Raw genomic sequence first — 17,967 nt, 5'->3', positions numbered from 1 at the left:
ATTTAGATTCTTACTTGTATTTCTTGTGATTTGGGCACTGTGACCATGTAAAACAACAGCCATCTATTTAGGGGGGAATGCAAATGGAATTAAGTAGGGGAGAAACCTATGGTGTTTGGGGCTGGCTTTACAATACTTTAGTGAGACAGACAAAACATGGATAGCTGTTGAATCTGAGTGACAGGCACGGGGGGTTCATCGCCTTGCTTTTGTGTACATTTGAAATTTTTGATAAGAATTTCTACATGTGCTTAAAAGGTATTTGGAAAGTTCATTCATCCAGTAAAATGACCTCAGGCCAGGTGTTGTGCTGGGGACACCAGTTCATCAGTTCCAAAGCCCCCACTTCTGACTGTTCTTACTGTGACCAGCCACCCCACCAGGACATCTGGAGTGTGAGCAGGACCTGCCCATGGCCCAAGGCAGGAAGATGAGGTTCCCTGGCAGGCGACCTGGCAACAGGGCACAGACGGTGAGGGGGAGTGGCACGAACTCACCGCAGACGTGGAAGACCCGTGCCCGTTCGGCATCATAGCTGGAGGTGTGGAGGACAAGTTTGTGGTCATCAAAGAGGGCAGCTGGGCCCTGCATCCGCAGGACCATGACAGACATATCTTCCAGGTCTATGAAGCCAGAAAGAGTGGTGATGACTCAGGGGAGTCCTGGACACTGGCACTTTCCTCTGCTGCCTGGCTCCCTCCCCAGGTCAGTGGGTGTCAAGACCTGGGTCTCCTAGCCCCAGCTTTGTGAAAACCCTGGAAGCCATCAGGAGCAAACCACGAAGATGTCCATGCTCTCTTGGACTCGTGTTTCCTGAATTGCCCAGAGAAACATGAAGTGTGGCATAGCCAGCCAGCGTCTGACACATGACAGGTGCTCCAGAGAAGCGAGGAGGGTGAGGCCACGTGGGCAGTGGGCAGGTGAGGGTTCCGGTCTCCATCTCAGCATCACCACACTGTGATGTTGGACGAACCCCTCCCTTCCGGAGGGGCCACTGGAGACCCACTGGGCCCCCAGCCCCACCATCTCCAATGGTGCCCACTTCAGAAGGCGGCCATGGGCATCTCCCTCGGACAGCACCTAGCACACCCCGGAATACTGCAGCTCATTCTCCATGGGGCTGGAATGCAGGGCAGATGGACTTAGGAGGTGGGTGCCACAGAAATACAGGCCAGAGGTGCAGGGGGAGGAGGCACAGATTTGGGGTTGAGGGGAGAGGCCTGGATAAGATACAGACTTCAGGGAGTCTCCTGACTTCTGAGCCTCAGCCTCCTTGTCTCTAAATTGGGGTGATGATACTGTCCCACTTGGATGATTCATAAGAATTTGGGGAAAAGGCCTGGCACACAGTAGGTGCTAAAACAGTGCTAGCATCCTCTGCTCCCCTGCAGGAAGAGAATGGCGAGGTGGCTCATTTCCAGAGCTTTTGCCCCGGCATGTGAGTGCTGGCTGGCACTAGGGAACTAGGGAGGGGCAGCTGCCAGCCTGAGATGGGTTTTGAGGAACATCGAGGTGTGTCTGGAGGCTGGCACTGCCCCCTGGACTCTTCCCTCAGAGTCCCACCTGTGGGTTGGAACTCCCATGGGGTAACTGAGCAGTGACCTGGGACCTGCCCGGCCTCACCTTGCAGGCAGCGCACGTGCTGGTCGTCGTTGTCCTGGACGCCACAGCTCAGATCATCACGGTCACAGTTCACCAGCAAGATGGCACCATACCCACGGGGCCCCCAGACCCACTGCCGCTGCCAATGGCAAAACATAGCCAGTGATGGGAGCTCGCATGAGACCTGTGCCTCCCTGCCCAGGAACTCCAGCCTGGCCTGCCACCTGACCACTCCACCCTGTGAGGCTAGGTCCACATTCTCAAAACAGCTCCTTCTCAAGAAATGGCAAGGGCAAGGGCTCTCTATGGCCCACACCATCCAGTCCAAAGCACAGAGCTGGCTTTCGTGGCTGTCTGTAACGGGCCTTCAGCCAACATCCTCTTTCTCAACAAGTAACCTCCTGATTACAGGACCACACGCCTCACACTGTGCTCATTCCCCCATTTCGCCCTCCTTGCTTTTGCTCCTGCCATTACCTGAAACGTCCTCCCTCCTGCATCCTTTCAGAGCCCAGCTCAAGGGTATGTCCCTCCAGGAAGCCTTCCTCGCCCACCCAGTCCACCTCGACCTTTTCTAAACTCCTGGTGTACCAAGTTCCACAATTCAGTCCCAAGTTCTTCAACAGTTTCATTTCTGGTTTCTCTTCTTGCCTAGATCAAGGTCAGCACATTATGAACTGTGGACCAAATCTGGCCCACTGCCAGTTTGTATAAATAAAGTTTTATTGGCACACAGTCACGTCCATCATTTATGTATTAACTGTGGCTCCTTTGGCACTATAATGGCAGAATTGAGACTGTACGGCCCACAAAGCCTGAAATCCTTACTATGTGACTTTCACAGAAAAAGTTTGCCCACTCCTGACCTAGATTATGAGTCCAGAAGGTCTTGATCCCACAGACCAAGGTCTAGCTCAGGGCTGGTTCCTCCATGCCTGATAATTCTTGGTGATGATTTTTCTCCCCATCAGAGAAGATCCCGAGCCATACCTGGTTTCTGTTTTTGGCTCCTCTGGCCTCAGCATCAGCTGGGAGGTGGGGGGATACCTGTAATGGCCTCACCCTTCTTAACCCAACCTAGAGCAAGCTCCAAACTGCACTCCCCCTTCCTTGGCCCAGGCAGAGATGCCTACCTTGTCTACAAAGTTCCCATCCTGCCTTCCCTCACAGTTCAGATCACAATCCAGAGAGATGTCTGCAAGAGGAGGCAGAGGGTAAGTCACTACAAGGCTCCCAGGAGCCCAAGGCAGGCCTTGACCTTGGGGTTTGTCCAGGGCTGGGCAAAGGCAAGTCATTTCCAAGGAGACACCACCCAGGGGTGAAGGCATCTGCGCCCTGTGGGCTGGGGAAACAGGCCTGAGGCAAGAAGCAGGGTCACAGCAAAGGCCCAGGACAAACGCTGGGCTCTAGGAAGCCTTCCCTGCAGCCCTTGTACTCCCAGGCACGCCCTGCACCGAGCCCAGGTCTCCTGAAACATTCTTGTCTGTATAAAACCACCTCATCTCCTTGGGATGGGGGAGCACGCCTGGACTTAGGTGTCAAACAGAAGTGAACATGAACCCAGGCTCTGCCACCTACTGGCAGTGTGTCCTCTCTGAGCAACTCACAGTCCCCAAATCCCACCCCATCCCACCCTCTTAACATTGCTCCCCAGACACTGGGGGAGATTTCACAAGACACATGGAACATTCAAGAGGTCTGAATCAACCTTCCTGCTCTGAAAAAAAGTAGTCTTCTCAGTTCTTAAAGAAGAAGTAGTGAGGAGCAAGGAGGGAGAGAAGAAAGAATAAATTTGAAGGGTTTTTTTTTTTTTTTTGAGATGAGAAAGCGTCTCTGCTGCCCAGGCCAGAGTGCAGTGGCATGATCATGGCTCACTGCAACTTCTGCCTCCTGGGCTCAAGTGATCCTCCAACTTCAGCCTCCTGAGTGCTGGGACTACAGGTGCGTGCCACCACGCCCAACTAATTTTTATATCTTTTGTAGAGGCAGGATTTCACCATGTTGCCCAGGCTGGTCTTGAACCCCTGGGCTCAAGTGATCCACCCACCCCAGGCTCCCAAAGTGCTGGGATTACAAGCGGGAGCCACCACGCCTAGCCTGAAGTGATTTTTAAACATGTGAAAAAATATCCAACCACCGCGCAACAAGTGGATGCATCGCATAAACATGATATGCGGTAAAAGAAGCCCAACACAAAAGAAAACGCACGATATGATTGCATCCGCAGAAAATCAGATGGCAAAATTAGACATGTTATTTGGGTATGCATATTCAGGGGATAAAACCATAAGGAAAAGCAAGAAAATAATTATCACAAGATCGTGGTTACCTGTAGGGGAAGGAAGGAGTTATGATCGGAGAGGGACATTGTGGGGGACTTCGAGGTGCTGGTTGTGCTTTATTTCTTGGGCTACTCTTGGGTTTATTTCCTGGGCTACTCAGGTTTGCTTTGTAATTATTCATTTGTGTGTGTGTGTGTGTGTGTGTGTGTGTGTGTGTGTGTGTACACATATGTTTTACACACATATGTATGTAAAATAAAGCTTTATGTACTTTTTTGTCTATGTTATTTTCCAGTGACCATGTGTGTGTGTATATTTGGGCTGTGGATGTGAATGCCCAGTCTCACTCCTAACTAAAAAAAGGCAAAGTAAAACAACAGTGAGATGCCAACCTACCCGACTGGCAAAAAGGAAAAAAGTTGATAACGCAGTGTTGGCAAAGCATATATGCAGTTGGCAGACATGCATACTGATACGGTGTTTTTGGAGAACAATTTGGCAATATCTATCAACTTCAAAAATATAGATTCTCTGTAACCTAGAAGTTCTGCTTCTAAAAAATGCCTCCTACAGATAAAGCATTTTCAACTTCTTTGCTAATTGCTTCTCAAGTGTGTGAGCCAAAGCAAACTCCCACCCACTCCTTTGTAACGAGTTTCCCAGCTCCACAACCTTAGCAATGCTCAGTTAAGCATCTTTTAATCTGGGTTTTGATCACTGGGGCTTTCTCTTCTGTGAATTGCTTATTCATATTTTTGCCCATGTCTATTATTTTTGTCCTTTTCTTATTGATTGGAGTTCTTCATATTCTACATGCATCAAGTCAGCCATACGCATTGCAGATTTCTTCTCCTAGTTCATAGTTTGACTTTTTACTTGTCCTCTGCTGCATAGAAATTTTTAATTTTAATGTCTAATTTAGCAATCTTTCCCTTAAGGTTTTTACACTTTTGTTTTGCCTTGCTAAAGAAAATATTTACTATCTTGAGGTTACAAAGATGTTCTTTTCTAAAAGCTTTCTATTTTGATTTTCACCTTAAGATTTTTAACTCACTTGAGGTTTATTTTTGCATATGGTGTGAGGTAGGGCTCCAAGTTCATTTATTGCCACATGATAACCACACAGCACAGGTCTGTCTCTGAGTTCTCTATTTGCTCCATTGCTCTATATCAATTTCACAATGCCTCAAGTACTATAGCTTGAAAAAGAAAGTCTTGATATTTGGAATTGTGAATCCATCCACTTTGTTCTTCATCAAAATTGTCTTGGCTATTCCTGACTTTTGCTCTTCCAGACAAATTTTAGGATCAGCTCTGTAAAGTTATATTAAAAAGCCATGTTGGGATTTCCATGGGAATTTCATTGAATTTAGACTGTTTGATACTGTCCCAGAGCTCTTAGATCTGTTGTGTTTTTTCATTTGTTTATTTTATTCTTTTTTCTCTTTGGGTTTCAGTTTGGGTAACTTTTATTTACTTATCTTCAAGTTCACTGATTCTTTCCTCAGCTGTGTCACGTCTACTGATGAAATCTTCAAAAGCCTTTTTTAAATCTCTATTACTATGGTTTTTATTTATAGCATTTCCATTTGACTCTTTCTTATCAATTTTCTTCTTTGTTGAAATTCCCTGTCGTTCATGCATGTTGTCCACCTTGTCTACTAGAACTCTTAACATATTAATCACAATTACTTTGCATGCCCTTTCTGATAGCTCCAACATCTGAGTCATCTTGCATGGAGTTTATGCATCCATTTGTGGAGGCTTAGCAGAAAAACTTTAAGCTGGCAAAAGCAAGGCCAGTTCCATGTCTATAGTATGCTTCAATTTGCTTACAAAATAGGGGAGATATACAGGTATGTATTTGCCTTCATATACAAGCACAGCATATCTCTAGAAAAATGTTGGGTTTGGGGAACTAGAAGTCCTGAGTTGGAGGGAAGGAGGTTTCATTTTCAATGTACACTTTTTGACTTTTTTAAATGTGCCCTTGGCCACACCATCAGCATGGCCCCAACTTACCAATACAGGTGAGGTAGAGCACCGCATAGGCCAGGGGCAGAGGCTCACGGCTGGAGTGGTAGGAAATCTGAACCTGTGGAGAGTTGGGTGCAGAGTGATGCCAGCAGAAGCCAAGAGCTCCTGACCCAAAAGAGCTCTCGGGGATCTGGTAAGGAGGGGAAGGGGCCCCAGGAACCTTGCTCTTTCTTTAACCTTCCTGTGCCATTTATTTTTCTGTGTCTTGGTTGGCACATCTATAAAACGGGAGCTATTTGTGAGGGCTTCTCCAGAGACTTGGGTCCCAGTCCCTCCAATAACCTACTCTGTGATTTTTGACAAGATCCCGCTCCCCTTTGGGTCTCAGTTTTACCATTTGTAAAATAAAGGGTTTGGACTGGGCAAGGTTTGGGGACACTCTCCAAGCTGACATTCTTGTCTATGGGACTCAGACAGGCCTGAGCCCAGCACCTCTGGCCACCCTATGACCTTGGCCAAGGCCTCTCACCTCTCTGAGCCACCTCAGTGTTCCCACCTGCAAAATGGGAAAAGGTCTCTACCTCCACAGGTGTCTACCTCAGAGGCTCATAGTGCAGCTTGGAAACAATACATGTAAAGGACTGAGCCCATAGGCAGTGCCCAAGAAATACCAGCTATTGTTATCAGTGGGCAGGCAGCATCTTGGGTGGGGGTGGTTCAATGCAGGGCTCTGGGGTCAGATGGCCTGGACCCAGATTCTGGATGCCCCACTTTTGAATATTCCGGGAAGAGTTACTGATCTTCTCTGGGCCTCAATTTCCTCAACTGTAAAGTGGGGATAACAATAGTTCCTGCCTCTTAGGACTAATTAGAGGCTGTGAAGATGAAAGGAGTCATGTATGGGGCATGCGCAGCTTGGTTCCTGGCCCACAGCGAGCACCTAAGAACTGTTACAGGGTGAGGATGAAGATGGCAAGGATGACATTTGGTTGGAGTCGGGTGAATTCAAGGCATCCAAGTTCATCTCTCAACTCTCTGCTTCTGTTGTCCAAATCCCAGCCAGAAAGGGAGGATCTTGCAAAGGCCACTCACCTCTGTAGTCCTGGGAGCCCCTAAATCCTGCAATTACTGACCCCCGTGTGTCAATCACCAGCAGTGATGCTTGCCTCAAACGGACAATCACTGGGATCCTGGCCAAAGGCAGGATTGGGTGTAGGGGCATAAGGCGGGCAGGGGGAAGAGTGGGAGAGACTCTGAGCTTCCTCCATCCAAACAGCCATCGTGACCAAGGAATTCAAGGCGGGAGGTACCCACACCATTCCCAGTTTGATCAGCACCCAGGAGGGGCCCCTGGCAGGCTAGTGGGTCCTCTTGCACTGCCCCTGGGACTCTGTCCTGACTCACCAACTCTGCCACTCGCTATATCATGTGACTTCAGGAAAGCCACGCCCCTTCTCTGTTTCCTTGTCTGTTAAATGGGTTCACTGGGTCCTGCCCCACGTGCCTCATGGAGCTCATTGGAGAGGCTCAATTCAGACACATGGCTGGAAACAGAGGTGGTGGTGGTGGAGGGAAACTGCCCCCAGGGGTCAGGTGGGTCTGCACTGAATTCTAGCTCTCCTGACCATTAGGGTGCAGTCCTGGGACAGTTACTCTGAATCTCGTTTGTCCCATCTGTGAAATGAACATCAGTCCCGTGTCTCTCGGGGCTGCTGTGAGGGCCGGATGAGGTCATAGCTGCCCAGTGTCTGCCACGCAGTCAGTACTCCTTAAAGGGCCAGTTTCTGAAACATCACTCCTGACATGGAGTGGAAACCCACTACTCCCACCCTCCAAGTCCTGGTCCCCACCAGCCCTCAAGGTGAACATCACCTCTGCCAAGCTTAAAGGCCACCCATTTCTCCCATGTTTTAAATGTCCCCTACCCTGCAAATAGAGTCAGGAAGACAGTGGATTAAGGACAGCAAAGCACCTTGGGGAAACGTTGCCACCTAGGAAGGGGGTCTCCCAGGCAGCGGTGTCCCTCCACTGTCCTGCTTTCTCTCTTTCATTCAGTGGCAGATTCCCTACTCAACCCTCAGCCTACATATGGGGAAACTGAGACCCAACTCAGCAGAACTGGGACAACTCTCTCTATAGGGGGTCTTGGGAAGCAAGAGAAGGAGCAACACTGGCCCATGTGGTGCCCACAGCAACGATAGGAGCAGGGGTTATGGTTATCCCCATTTCACAGATGGCAGACAGAGGCCCCGGGGGGGGGGGTGACACGGCTCTCCAAGGACACGGGGTATGTGTCTGGAGCTTGCAGAACTGAGATTCAAAGCTATCAGCCTGGTTCCCAGGCCACTGTGCTGCCCAGTGCTCTAGAGAAAGAGGCTGTTGGGCCCTCCAGGAACTAGGCAGCTGCCTCCCCGCAACCTCCTCCCACCCCACCGGGACCAGCTCACATGGCTGTCATTGAGGTCATTGCTGGGGGAGTTCATGACCACGATGATCTCCAAACTCGCATCAAAGTGCCACCGCCTGGTGTCTGCGCGCTCCCGGCCCCTCTCCATGTCGGGAGAGATGTAGATGTCCACACCGGGCGTCCCGTAAACCTCGAACGTCTCTGTGCCCTCAGGCACTGACCTGGGCAGGACAGAGAGCCATAGACAGGGCTGAAGGAGGTATCTTTTGTTCAGATGTTTGAGTTTTGGCTCAAGCCCTGTTTCCTCCAGGAAGTCTTCCTTGGCTACACAAATTCCTCAGATCTTCACAGTAAGCTCCCAGGAGTCAAGCCGGGAGCCCACACAAACATACACACGGTCGGCTGGGCGCAGTGACTCACTCCTGTAATCCTAGTACTTTGGGAGGCTGAGGTGGGAGGATCACTTGAGGTCAGGAGTTAGAGACCAGTTTGGCCAACATGGTAAAACTCGGTCTTTACTAAAAATACAAAAAATTAGCTGGGCGTGGTGGCATGCGTCTGTAATCCCAGCTACTGGGGAGGCTGAGGCGGAGAATCGCTTGAATCCGGGAGGCAGAGGTTGCAATGAGCCAAAATGGGGCCACTACACTCCAGCCCAGGTGACACAGCAAAGCCCTGTCTCAAAAAACAAACAAACCAAAAACATACACACAACCTCACGTTCTAAGGCCTGTGTTCATTAACACTGCCCTTGTGAGTTTCTTCACCACCCACCAGAACGGTGAGCTCCTCAGAAGTCAGAACCCAGCCATGTGCTAGATAAATCCCCAGTGCAGGGCTGGGCATGAAGAGCCCCGTGAACACCGGCCAGTGGGGGGTGGAGCCCCTTACAGTTCTGAGAGCTTTAAAAAGAGCCATTCTCACCCCAAATCCCAGCACACGTCTCCTTAGCAGTGGGAAGATATCCCCGGTCTTCCCTGGGAAGGGAATTCCATCTGGTGGAGTCCGCTGCATGCCGGGCACCTGGCACAGGAAGCTCCCTCCACTCTCACAAGCTGTAAGGTGACCAGTATCATCCCCATTTGACACACGAGCAACTGAGGCTCAGGGAGACCTAGTGACAAGCCTGAGGTTGCACAGCATTAAATGGCAGAGCCAGGTGTGCGCCCAGGTCTGACTCTAAGCCCATGCTGTCCCACAGCTCTGCAGTGTCACCCGGGAAACTTGGCCGGATGTGGTCAACCAGGCATTAATCGCAGGCTTAAAATATCTGCGATGTTATCTGGCCCTGAGATTGCATTCCTCTCATTCCTGCTAGTCTGGGGTCCTCCTTGGAAACCAGCCCGTGCCTCCTTTGACTGTGGGGTACCCACTGTGCCCTCAGGTACTGCCTGGCCGGGCAGATCCACCCACGGCCCTCCGCAGCTGAGGACCAACAGTGCCCAGGGCAGCCAGACGGGGCTCAGGGCCACAGGATCACAGCTCAGTGGGAACCCCTGTAGGGAGAGGCCACTGTGAGCTGGAGGGTTTCCTGGAGGAAGCGGCACGCACCCCCGCTCCCCGGGGGATAACAGTGGCTGACACTCGTTAAACTCATGCTGTCCCAGCCCATCATGCAATCCTCTCAATAAATAGAAGCGGGGGGCGCTACCAATCATTATCTCCCACTACACAGATGAGAAAACCGAAGTTAAATAACTTGCCCAAGGTTTGTGGTGGGACTAAAATCCAAACCCAGGCCATCTGGCTCCTCAGTCCACACTCTTGCCCACCACCTCCCCAGGAGTCAGAACAGCAGTATCCTAAAACCCAAAGCCCCTAGCCTCTGCACTCTTACCACGGCAGGCCTGGCTAAGCCTTTTTGTACGTTAGCTCATCGGATCCTCACTGCAGCCCCAGGATGAGATTATTACTCCTGTCTACACATGGGGAAACTGAGGCTCGGGTTATGTAGAGGACTCCCCCAAGTTTGCACAGCTGGCCACATCCCCCCCTTTCCATCTCCCCTCGGGGTAAGGCAGACCTCCCCCGAAACACCCTCTTCACTCTTCCACCAGTATGATTCTGATATATCTCAAAGGAGCTTTTTTATAAAAAGGGAAATAAACCAAGCCCAAGCTGCTCTCCCTCAGGCAGGTCCCACTCTGGTGACTGGGTCCCTGACCGACACACCCATTTCTCCTCCTAACCAGGGCTGCCAGATTTGGCAAATAAAAATACAGCACACCCAGTTTTTGGACTGGAATTTCCAATAAACAACCAATTATTGTTTGGTAATCCCATGAAGTATTTGGGATATACTCACACTAAAAAATTATTAATTATCTGAAATTCAATTTTAAGTAGGCATCTTTTGTTTTATCTGGCAACCCGACTCACAAAGCCTGTAATTTCCAGGGCTGGTGGAGCCCGCTGGCCTGTTCTGCCCTGGGTGTTCTGCCTTGGGCAGCCCCCGACAGGGAAAATGGCAAAACCAGATAGAGAGGCATGAAGACACAGAGACAGAGAGATAGGGACAGAGAGACTTGGAGAGACTCAGAGAGATGGAGACTCAGAGAGAGGGAGTCAGAAAGAGAGACACAGGAAGACAGACCCAGGTAGGAAGAGCAGCTTCTCATACCCCTGGGAACACCCCCAGCTCCTCCCTCATCCCCACTCCCAAGGCACCTGACTTCCACCACCCAGGAAGCCTTTTTATTTATTTATTTTTTTTTGAGACGAAGTCTAGCTCTGTCATCCAGGCTGGAGTGCAGTGGTGCAATCTCGGCTCACTGCAACCTCCAGCTCCCAGGTTCAAGCGATTCTCATGCCTCGGCCTCCCAAGGAGCTGGGACTACACAGCCCACCACCACAGCCAGCTAATTTTTGTACTTTTAGTAGAGAGGGGTTTCACCATATTAGCCAGACTGGTCTTGAACTCCTGACCTCAAGTGATCCACCTGCCTCAGCCTCCCAAAGTGCTGGGATTACAGGCGTGAGCCACCGTGCCCAGCTGAAGCCTGTAAACTTTTTAGGGAGCTCCCCCAATCCCAAAGCTGTGGCTTGGGACCCAAGCATTCATGGTCAAGGGCTGAGCACACTTGATGGTCCTTCCGGTGTGAAAACCCCACTGAGTCCCCAGGCTCCAGCCCCTGGGTGTAGGGTATCTCAGTCCAGTGCTCCTGCACCCACCTCCATGTGCCAGGCTCTGTGTGAGATGCTGGGGGATTCCCAATGAAGACTGAAGCGCCCCCGCCCAGGAGGGTCCCCAGGGCCACGGTCTGAATGAGGGCTTCGCACAGAAGGTGAACAAGCTACATCTGAGGTTGGGGAAGGGCGTGGCCGCAGAAGCCGAGGGCTCAGGTGGTGCTGGGACCAGAGTCAAGAATTAGTTTCCAGACCAGGCTGGGTCACACATCAGCCAGCTGAGCTTGACTACATCACTTAGTCTCTCTGGGCACATTAACCTCACCTATAAAGTGGGTTAATGACACCTACTTGGCCAACCTCATAGGCAATCATGAAACTGAAGTGCGATGCTAGATAGGAAAGGCTTGGAACACCACTGGCCAAGGGCAGCAAAGGGGTTATTAAATAAGTAAATGAGGGTGCAGGAAACGGGTGGATGGAGGCAGGGTGAGAGAGTGCGCTGGGCGGCTGGGGCAGGTTCTGTGGGAAGAGGAGACATAAGTGAAGGTGTTTTCAGCATGGAGCTGTCGGAGGTCTAGTTTAGATGCAGGCTGTAACAGGCTTGTTTTCATTTCATCCCTGTGTCATGGGGAGCCAGCGATGGTTCTTGATTAGGAGGGGCAACGTGTTAGAGCCGTGGCGAGGTACTCGAGCCTGTGGTCTCTGGGGCCAGGCAGCTGGGTTCAAGTCCCAGTCCCACCACCCACTAGGTGTGCGACTTTGACCCAGGGACTGCCTCAGCATCTACATCTACCTGGTGGGGATGAGGGGGAGATGAAAGGAACCAATGTGGGTAAAGCTCTCAGGATGAGCAAACGTTATGCCCTCATGTCACTGCTGGGGAAACTGAGACCCAGAAGAGAAGTGACTAGAAGGTAGGGCTGCTGACTCCCAGTCCAGTGCTCATGCCTGTCAAGAAAGCTGTGTTAGGAAAACAGAAGGGGCAGCTGCTGGGAGGAGTTCCTGCGTCAGGTATGGGAGGATCTAGTTTCCCATTTCCTAGAGAACAGGGGAAGAATTTGGAGCCTCACTTGGACAAAGTTCTTCCTCTGATCAGGCCACCCGAGCTGCCAGCATGGCTGAGTTGTCACATGCTGGCTTCTGGGCTGTTCTAGGCAGTGCTCCTGATCCAGCCCTGGGCTCGGGGCCTTGGACCCTCCCCTGCTGAGGCTGTCCATGCACAGCCCTGTCCAGGGCTCTCCCAGCCCCACACCCTTCCAGCCAGCCTGAGAACTCAACTGCTCCCATGGCACAGCCAGCCTAAGATGGTGAGTGGGGGGTAAAGTGTGGTAGGGTGGCCAACAGCATCCGTTTGCTGGGACTAAGTCTGTTCCTGATATAGAATTGGCTGAGCTAAAGCCTGCAAGGTCCCAGGCAAACAGGAACAGGTGGCCTCCCTAAAAGTGGCCAGCCTCACACCCACCTTGCTGAAAATGCAGATTCTTAGAAGTGCTGCAGGCAGGGCCCTGGAACAGGCATTTTAAGCCATTCTGATGCTCGCTGACATCTGAGAATCGCAGCTTAGAGCGGGTTGTCTCAGAAATGTTGGGGCCTGGTCCCTCCAGCGAGTGTAGAGTTGACTCAGTGTGAGCCCTCTCCCTCACGGGAACCAAGTCAGATCTCCCTTTGTGCTCTTGTATCACCCCTTCAATGGTGAGGAGGAGGATGGGATGTTGGTGATGAAGGTATCCCCACAGCCATAGGACATGTGTGCTGTTACCCCCACTTTACAGATGAGACTACTGAGCCTCGGAGACAGCAGGTGATTTGCCCAAAGTCACACAGCCAGTAAGTGACAGAGCCAGGACTCACAGCCAGCTCTGTCCCCACTCCCCTGCAAACCCAAACCCACCCTCTCCCTCCATGGACTCAGGGCCTGGACTTCTGGGAGAAGAAAACCAGACATTTTAGAGCTGAGAAACTGATGGGAAATGTCCCCATGTCTGAACACAGAAAGGTTGACGAGATGACCCACAAGGTCCCCACCAAGCTGGACTGCGGGGGCAGAGGAGACCAAGACCCAGGCAGCTGGGATTCTGGGTGGCAGTTCCGGCTGCCCCTCCCCAATCAGCGAGTATCCCAGACCCTGCCATCCTCATCAATAGAACCGGGTTCAGGAAATCACAGTCCCACCGTAATCCTGGGTGGCCCTGCCCCACCCCACCCCTAGAAAGTGGCAGCCACGTACACCCTTTTCCCAAATCCCCACATTTTAGAGTAGAAATGCACCAGGCTGCCAAAACCCAGCTCTCTGCACTGGCAGTTTAGAGCGCCTGCATCAAACAAAATCCAATGCTGATGGAGTGGAAGCTGCTTTGTCAAATCAGGGAGGGGACTCAGAGGCCTCCATGCCTGGAACTTAAACCCGCTATTCTATGCCAACCCCTTCAGGGTCCATATGGGGAAACTGAGGCCCGGAGTTAAGCAGAAAGTTGCTCAAGATGAAATAGTAGTCATCATGTAGTAATCACAGCAGCAATGGCCTGGCTCCATGAGGCAGCCTCTGCCGAGAAAGGGGTGACATGAGCTATTTGTCCTCCCAACGATGGCAGCAGCTCACAGCGCCAGCTGCACATCCATCCCCAGTGGATCCTGAGAAACCTAGGGTGCTGGGGCCCTTAACAGATGAGTTGAATCAGGTTTCCCAAGGTGGGCCCTGGGGGTGGCCCTCCCCACCAGAGGTCATCCTGGGATTTTGATTTTGCTCATTAAGAATAAAACTGGCTGGTCACGGTGGTTCATGCCTGTAATCAGTTATTTTATGGGTCCCCAGGTGATTGAAACCCGCTGCCAGGGTTGAAAGCCTCTGAGCTGGAGAAAAGAGGAGCTGGATGGCTCATCGCCGGGTGTGGTCCCTTAGGAGACACCTGTTAAGCCTCACCACAGGAAGCCACCCAAGGAACCCTGCCTGGGTACCTTAGTGGTGGCTTCCTTGCCTCCTGTCTTTTTCATGTGCTGCTACTTGAGGTCATTCCAAGGTGCGGGAGCTGTGGACCCCCTCAGGTCAAGGTTGCCCCCTCTTAGAGGTGTCTGAGCTGCCATCAGAACAGACTCTGCCGCCCTCCAGGCTGCTGTGCGTGTCCTGCCCCTCTGCAGCCACGTAGATGGGGCCTGACCCTTCTGGGGTCTTCTGACTGTGGGGCCTACACAGCCATGGATCTGGGAATACCTGGAGTTCTGGGGCCCTCAGAGCCAAGTCTGCCAACACAAAGGCGCCACAAGCCGCACCAGGACCCCCAATCCAGGCGAGTCTCAGCACCTCTGTATTCAGTTTCTCCTTCACCAACAGTCAGAGATCCTCCGTTTGAATTCGAAGATCTGGTTTCTTGTTTTAGCTCTGTCCTTAACTTGCTATGTAACCCTGAGCAAATCATTTCACACTCCAGGCCTCAGTTTCCCCAACTAAAAAACGAAGTGGTGAGTAAGACCCCAGAGATGTCTCACTGAACCAGCCTGGGGACTGCTCTCCAGGCCCACCTGTGACGAATCCCAAAGGTGACCCTTCACAGGCTCTCAACCACATGAGCAGCCACAACCCAACAGACTCCAGGAAGCATCTCCACATGTTATGGGAAGGCCCAGTGGGAATGGGTCCAGTCCATTCTCACCATTGGGCCAATGATGGAGGCCCTGGGGTGGCCCTCCCCACCAGAGGTCATCCTGGGATTCTGATTTTGCTCATTAAGAATGAAACTGGCTGGGCACGGTGGTTCACGCCTGTAATCCCAGCACTTTGGGAGGCCAAGGCAGGTAGATCGCCCGAGGTCAGGTGTTCAAGACCAGCCTGATCAACATGGAGAAACCCTGTCTCTACTAAAAATACAATAAAAAAAAAAAATTAGCCGGGAATGGTGGTGCATGCCTGTAATCCCAGCTACTCAGAAGGCTGAGGCAGGAGAATCACTTGAACCCAGGAACCAGAGGTTATGGAGAGCCAAGATTGCACTATTGCACTCTAGCCCATGCAACAAGAGTGAAACTCCCTCTCAAAAAGAAGAAGAAGAAGAAAAGAAGAAGAAGAAGGAGAAGGAGAAGGAGAAGGAGAAGGAGAAGAAAGCCAAGCCAGATGCAGGGGCTCTCGCCTGTAATACCAACGCTTTGGGAGGCGGAGGCAGGCAGATCACCTGAGCCTAGGAGTTCGAGCCTGGCCAACATGGCAAAACTCTATCTCTACAAAAAATACAAAAATTAGTCAGGCATGGTGGTGCATACCTGTAGTCCCAGCCACTCCGGAGGCTGAGGTGGGAGGATCACTTGAGCCTGGGGAGGTCCAGGCTGCAGTGAGCCAAGATTGCACCACTGTGTTCCAGCCTGGGTGACAGAGTGAGACCCTGTCTACAAAAAAGAAAGAAAGAAAGAAAGAAAGAAAGAAAGAAAGAAGAAAGAAAGAAAGAAAGAAAGAAAGAAAGAAAGAAAGAAAGAAAGAAAGAAAGAAAGAAAGAAAGAAAGCAAAAAGAAACCAGCTTCCTTCCTGCACTAAGACTTTGTGCTAAGGTTTGTGCTGATGCTTGAGCCTCAAGAAAGAGCTGTGTGGAACCAAGCAAACCTGGGCGGTGGAACTTGATGGGATCTGGGTTCAAGTCCTACAGCCCCGTGGGATAGCGCTTGTCAGGCCACCATCCATCTGAGCCTGCCTCCAGTTGCAGGGAGGAGTTAACAAGCCACCAGATGCCCAATGCATGGCTCAAGGCACCAGGGTACCCTTCCTTCCCTTTCCCCATCCTAAGACTCACTGCTCAGGAAAGAAAAGCCCCCATAACACACCTGGGTCATCTCCAATTCCTGGGAAGGCAAGAAGATAAAGTTGAATCCACTGCCAGAGATGGAGAGGCCCAACAGACTTGCTTGTGCTCGTCCTTCAAGGCTCTGATTGGTGCCCCTCCTCCAGGAAGCCTACCCTGACTCAGCTATGCTCATTTCTCTCTTCTCAGCTCCTTCTCCCAATACGATCCAGAGGCTGTTCCCCAGACATCTTACATATGGCGGGTTTGGGGATGCTTGAGGTTGCCCACACGCCCAGGACAAACCCTTACACTGATGATGATGAAAATGGTGACAGTTACCATAACTGAATGTTCACCGTGAATCACTATTAGTTACATGCCTTGCACACACCATTTCATTCAATCCCCCCAACTGCCCTTTGAAGTAAGGCCAAACTGGGTGCATCTCGGCTCTGCCACTCACTGGCTGTGTGACCTTGGGCAAGTTGTTTAACCTCTCTGTGCCTCTGTTTTCTTATCTATAAAATGATGATGATGACAGTGCCCACTTTAGAATTTTGTGAGAATCAGTTAACATATGGAAAGTGCTTAGGACAGGCACTGCTGGGGAGTGGCATTAAGTGTCATTGCTGATATTATTATCATCCCCAGGCGACAGGAAACAGAGATTCAGAGAAGTTAAAAGACTTTTCCCACAGTCAGAGAGCTGGGATGTCGCAGAGCCAGGACTCAGCCACCACACCTACTTCCCTTTCTCTTGTTGACGCATAGTCTGAGCACCCGGGATTGTTATGTCACAGCATCTCCAAGCCAGGAGGGACCTCAGAGCTAACTCGGTCCTGCCAGCCTTCGCAGCAAGGAGTTCTTTCTGCAGCATCCCTCCAAGAAGGTTGTCCGGCCTCGCTGCCTTCTCCGAGGGGAGGGGCTGCTTGTGCACCCCTGTGTGTATCCCCAGAGCCTGCGCTCATCCACCAAGGCTCCAACTGGTGCACACACTAGACCCAAAAGAATGCTTGAAGAATGTGTGAATGAATGTACGAGGAGCTCTCCACCCCCACCCCTGGGGACTCTGGCCATCAGGGCCCAAGAATCCCTCATTTGAAGATATCAGAGCTTCCGTCCCCCACGCTGTGGCTGTCCCACCCATGGTCTTCTCTGCAAACCTCCAGTGTTGCCCAGGTAACCCCAGGAAGCTGTGCCTTTGCTCTCATTGCCCCAACCCATCCTCTATCCTCTAAGGAAGCTCTTTGGGGGAAACGCCAGCCCCAGGCTTCCCAGGCAGGTCAAACCGGAGACACATCTGCCCAACGGGCATGAGGCAGCAGGGGCAGGTGAGTCACCCTATGGCGTGCAGCCCAGTTACCCCATGGCAGGCAGGCAGTGGTGCCAAGTAGCAGATACCCCTCCTTCCTCATTATCCTGGGGGCTCAGCCTCCATGGCGGCACCTTCCTTCAAGAACCACCGAATCCCCTTCCTCCTCCTCACTGCCCACCCACCCAATACCAGGCTTTAGTTCCCGGTGCCTAGCTGGGCTGGCTCTGCTCTAGACTTGGTTCCCTCCTGTGACCAGCTCCTCACCCCCTCTCATCCAATGCCCTGGATCAGCTCCATCGCTGCTCCCGACTAAGTTCACCCCGAGTTTTAGAGTCTTAGTCTTGGAGACTAGTTCTCAGTGGGTGGGATATTTTGCTCCCCAGACCAGGGCACATTTGGCAATGTGTGGGGACATTTTTTGTTGTTACCACTGGGGAATGTGCTGCCGGCACCCAGGAAAGAGAGTCCCGGAATGCTGCTCTCCATCCTATG

The 17,967-nt window shown here is 51.6% G+C and overlaps 1 protein-coding gene across 1 annotated transcript in view; it reads right to left on the bottom strand.

Annotated features, from left to right (window-relative positions):
- The window catches only part of PADI3 (peptidyl arginine deiminase 3), a 39,526-nt gene that overhangs the window by 20,381 nt on the left and 1,178 nt on the right, over positions 1-17,967 (bottom strand). Inside the window, exons 2-6 of the mRNA XM_032300571.1 lie at positions 8,309-8,489; positions 5,907-5,979; positions 2,736-2,797; positions 1,624-1,741; positions 498-623 (exon numbers count right to left, since the gene is read on the bottom strand). Of these exons, the coding sequence (XP_032156462.1) occupies positions 498-623; positions 1,624-1,741; positions 2,736-2,797; positions 5,907-5,979; positions 8,309-8,489 (560 nt within the window). The remainder of the gene's footprint in view (positions 1-497; positions 624-1,623; positions 1,742-2,735; positions 2,798-5,906; positions 5,980-8,308; positions 8,490-17,967) is intronic.

Source organism: Sapajus apella, unplaced genomic scaffold (genome assembly GCF_009761245.1).
Source record: "Sapajus apella isolate SASKATOON/1434 unplaced genomic scaffold, GSC_monkey_1.0 scaffold43, whole genome shotgun sequence".
Lineage (NCBI taxonomy): Eukaryota > Metazoa > Chordata > Mammalia > Primates > Cebidae > Sapajus > Sapajus apella.
Note: the sequence above shows the minus strand (reverse complement) of the source record. Positions and strands in the feature narration are given on the sequence as shown.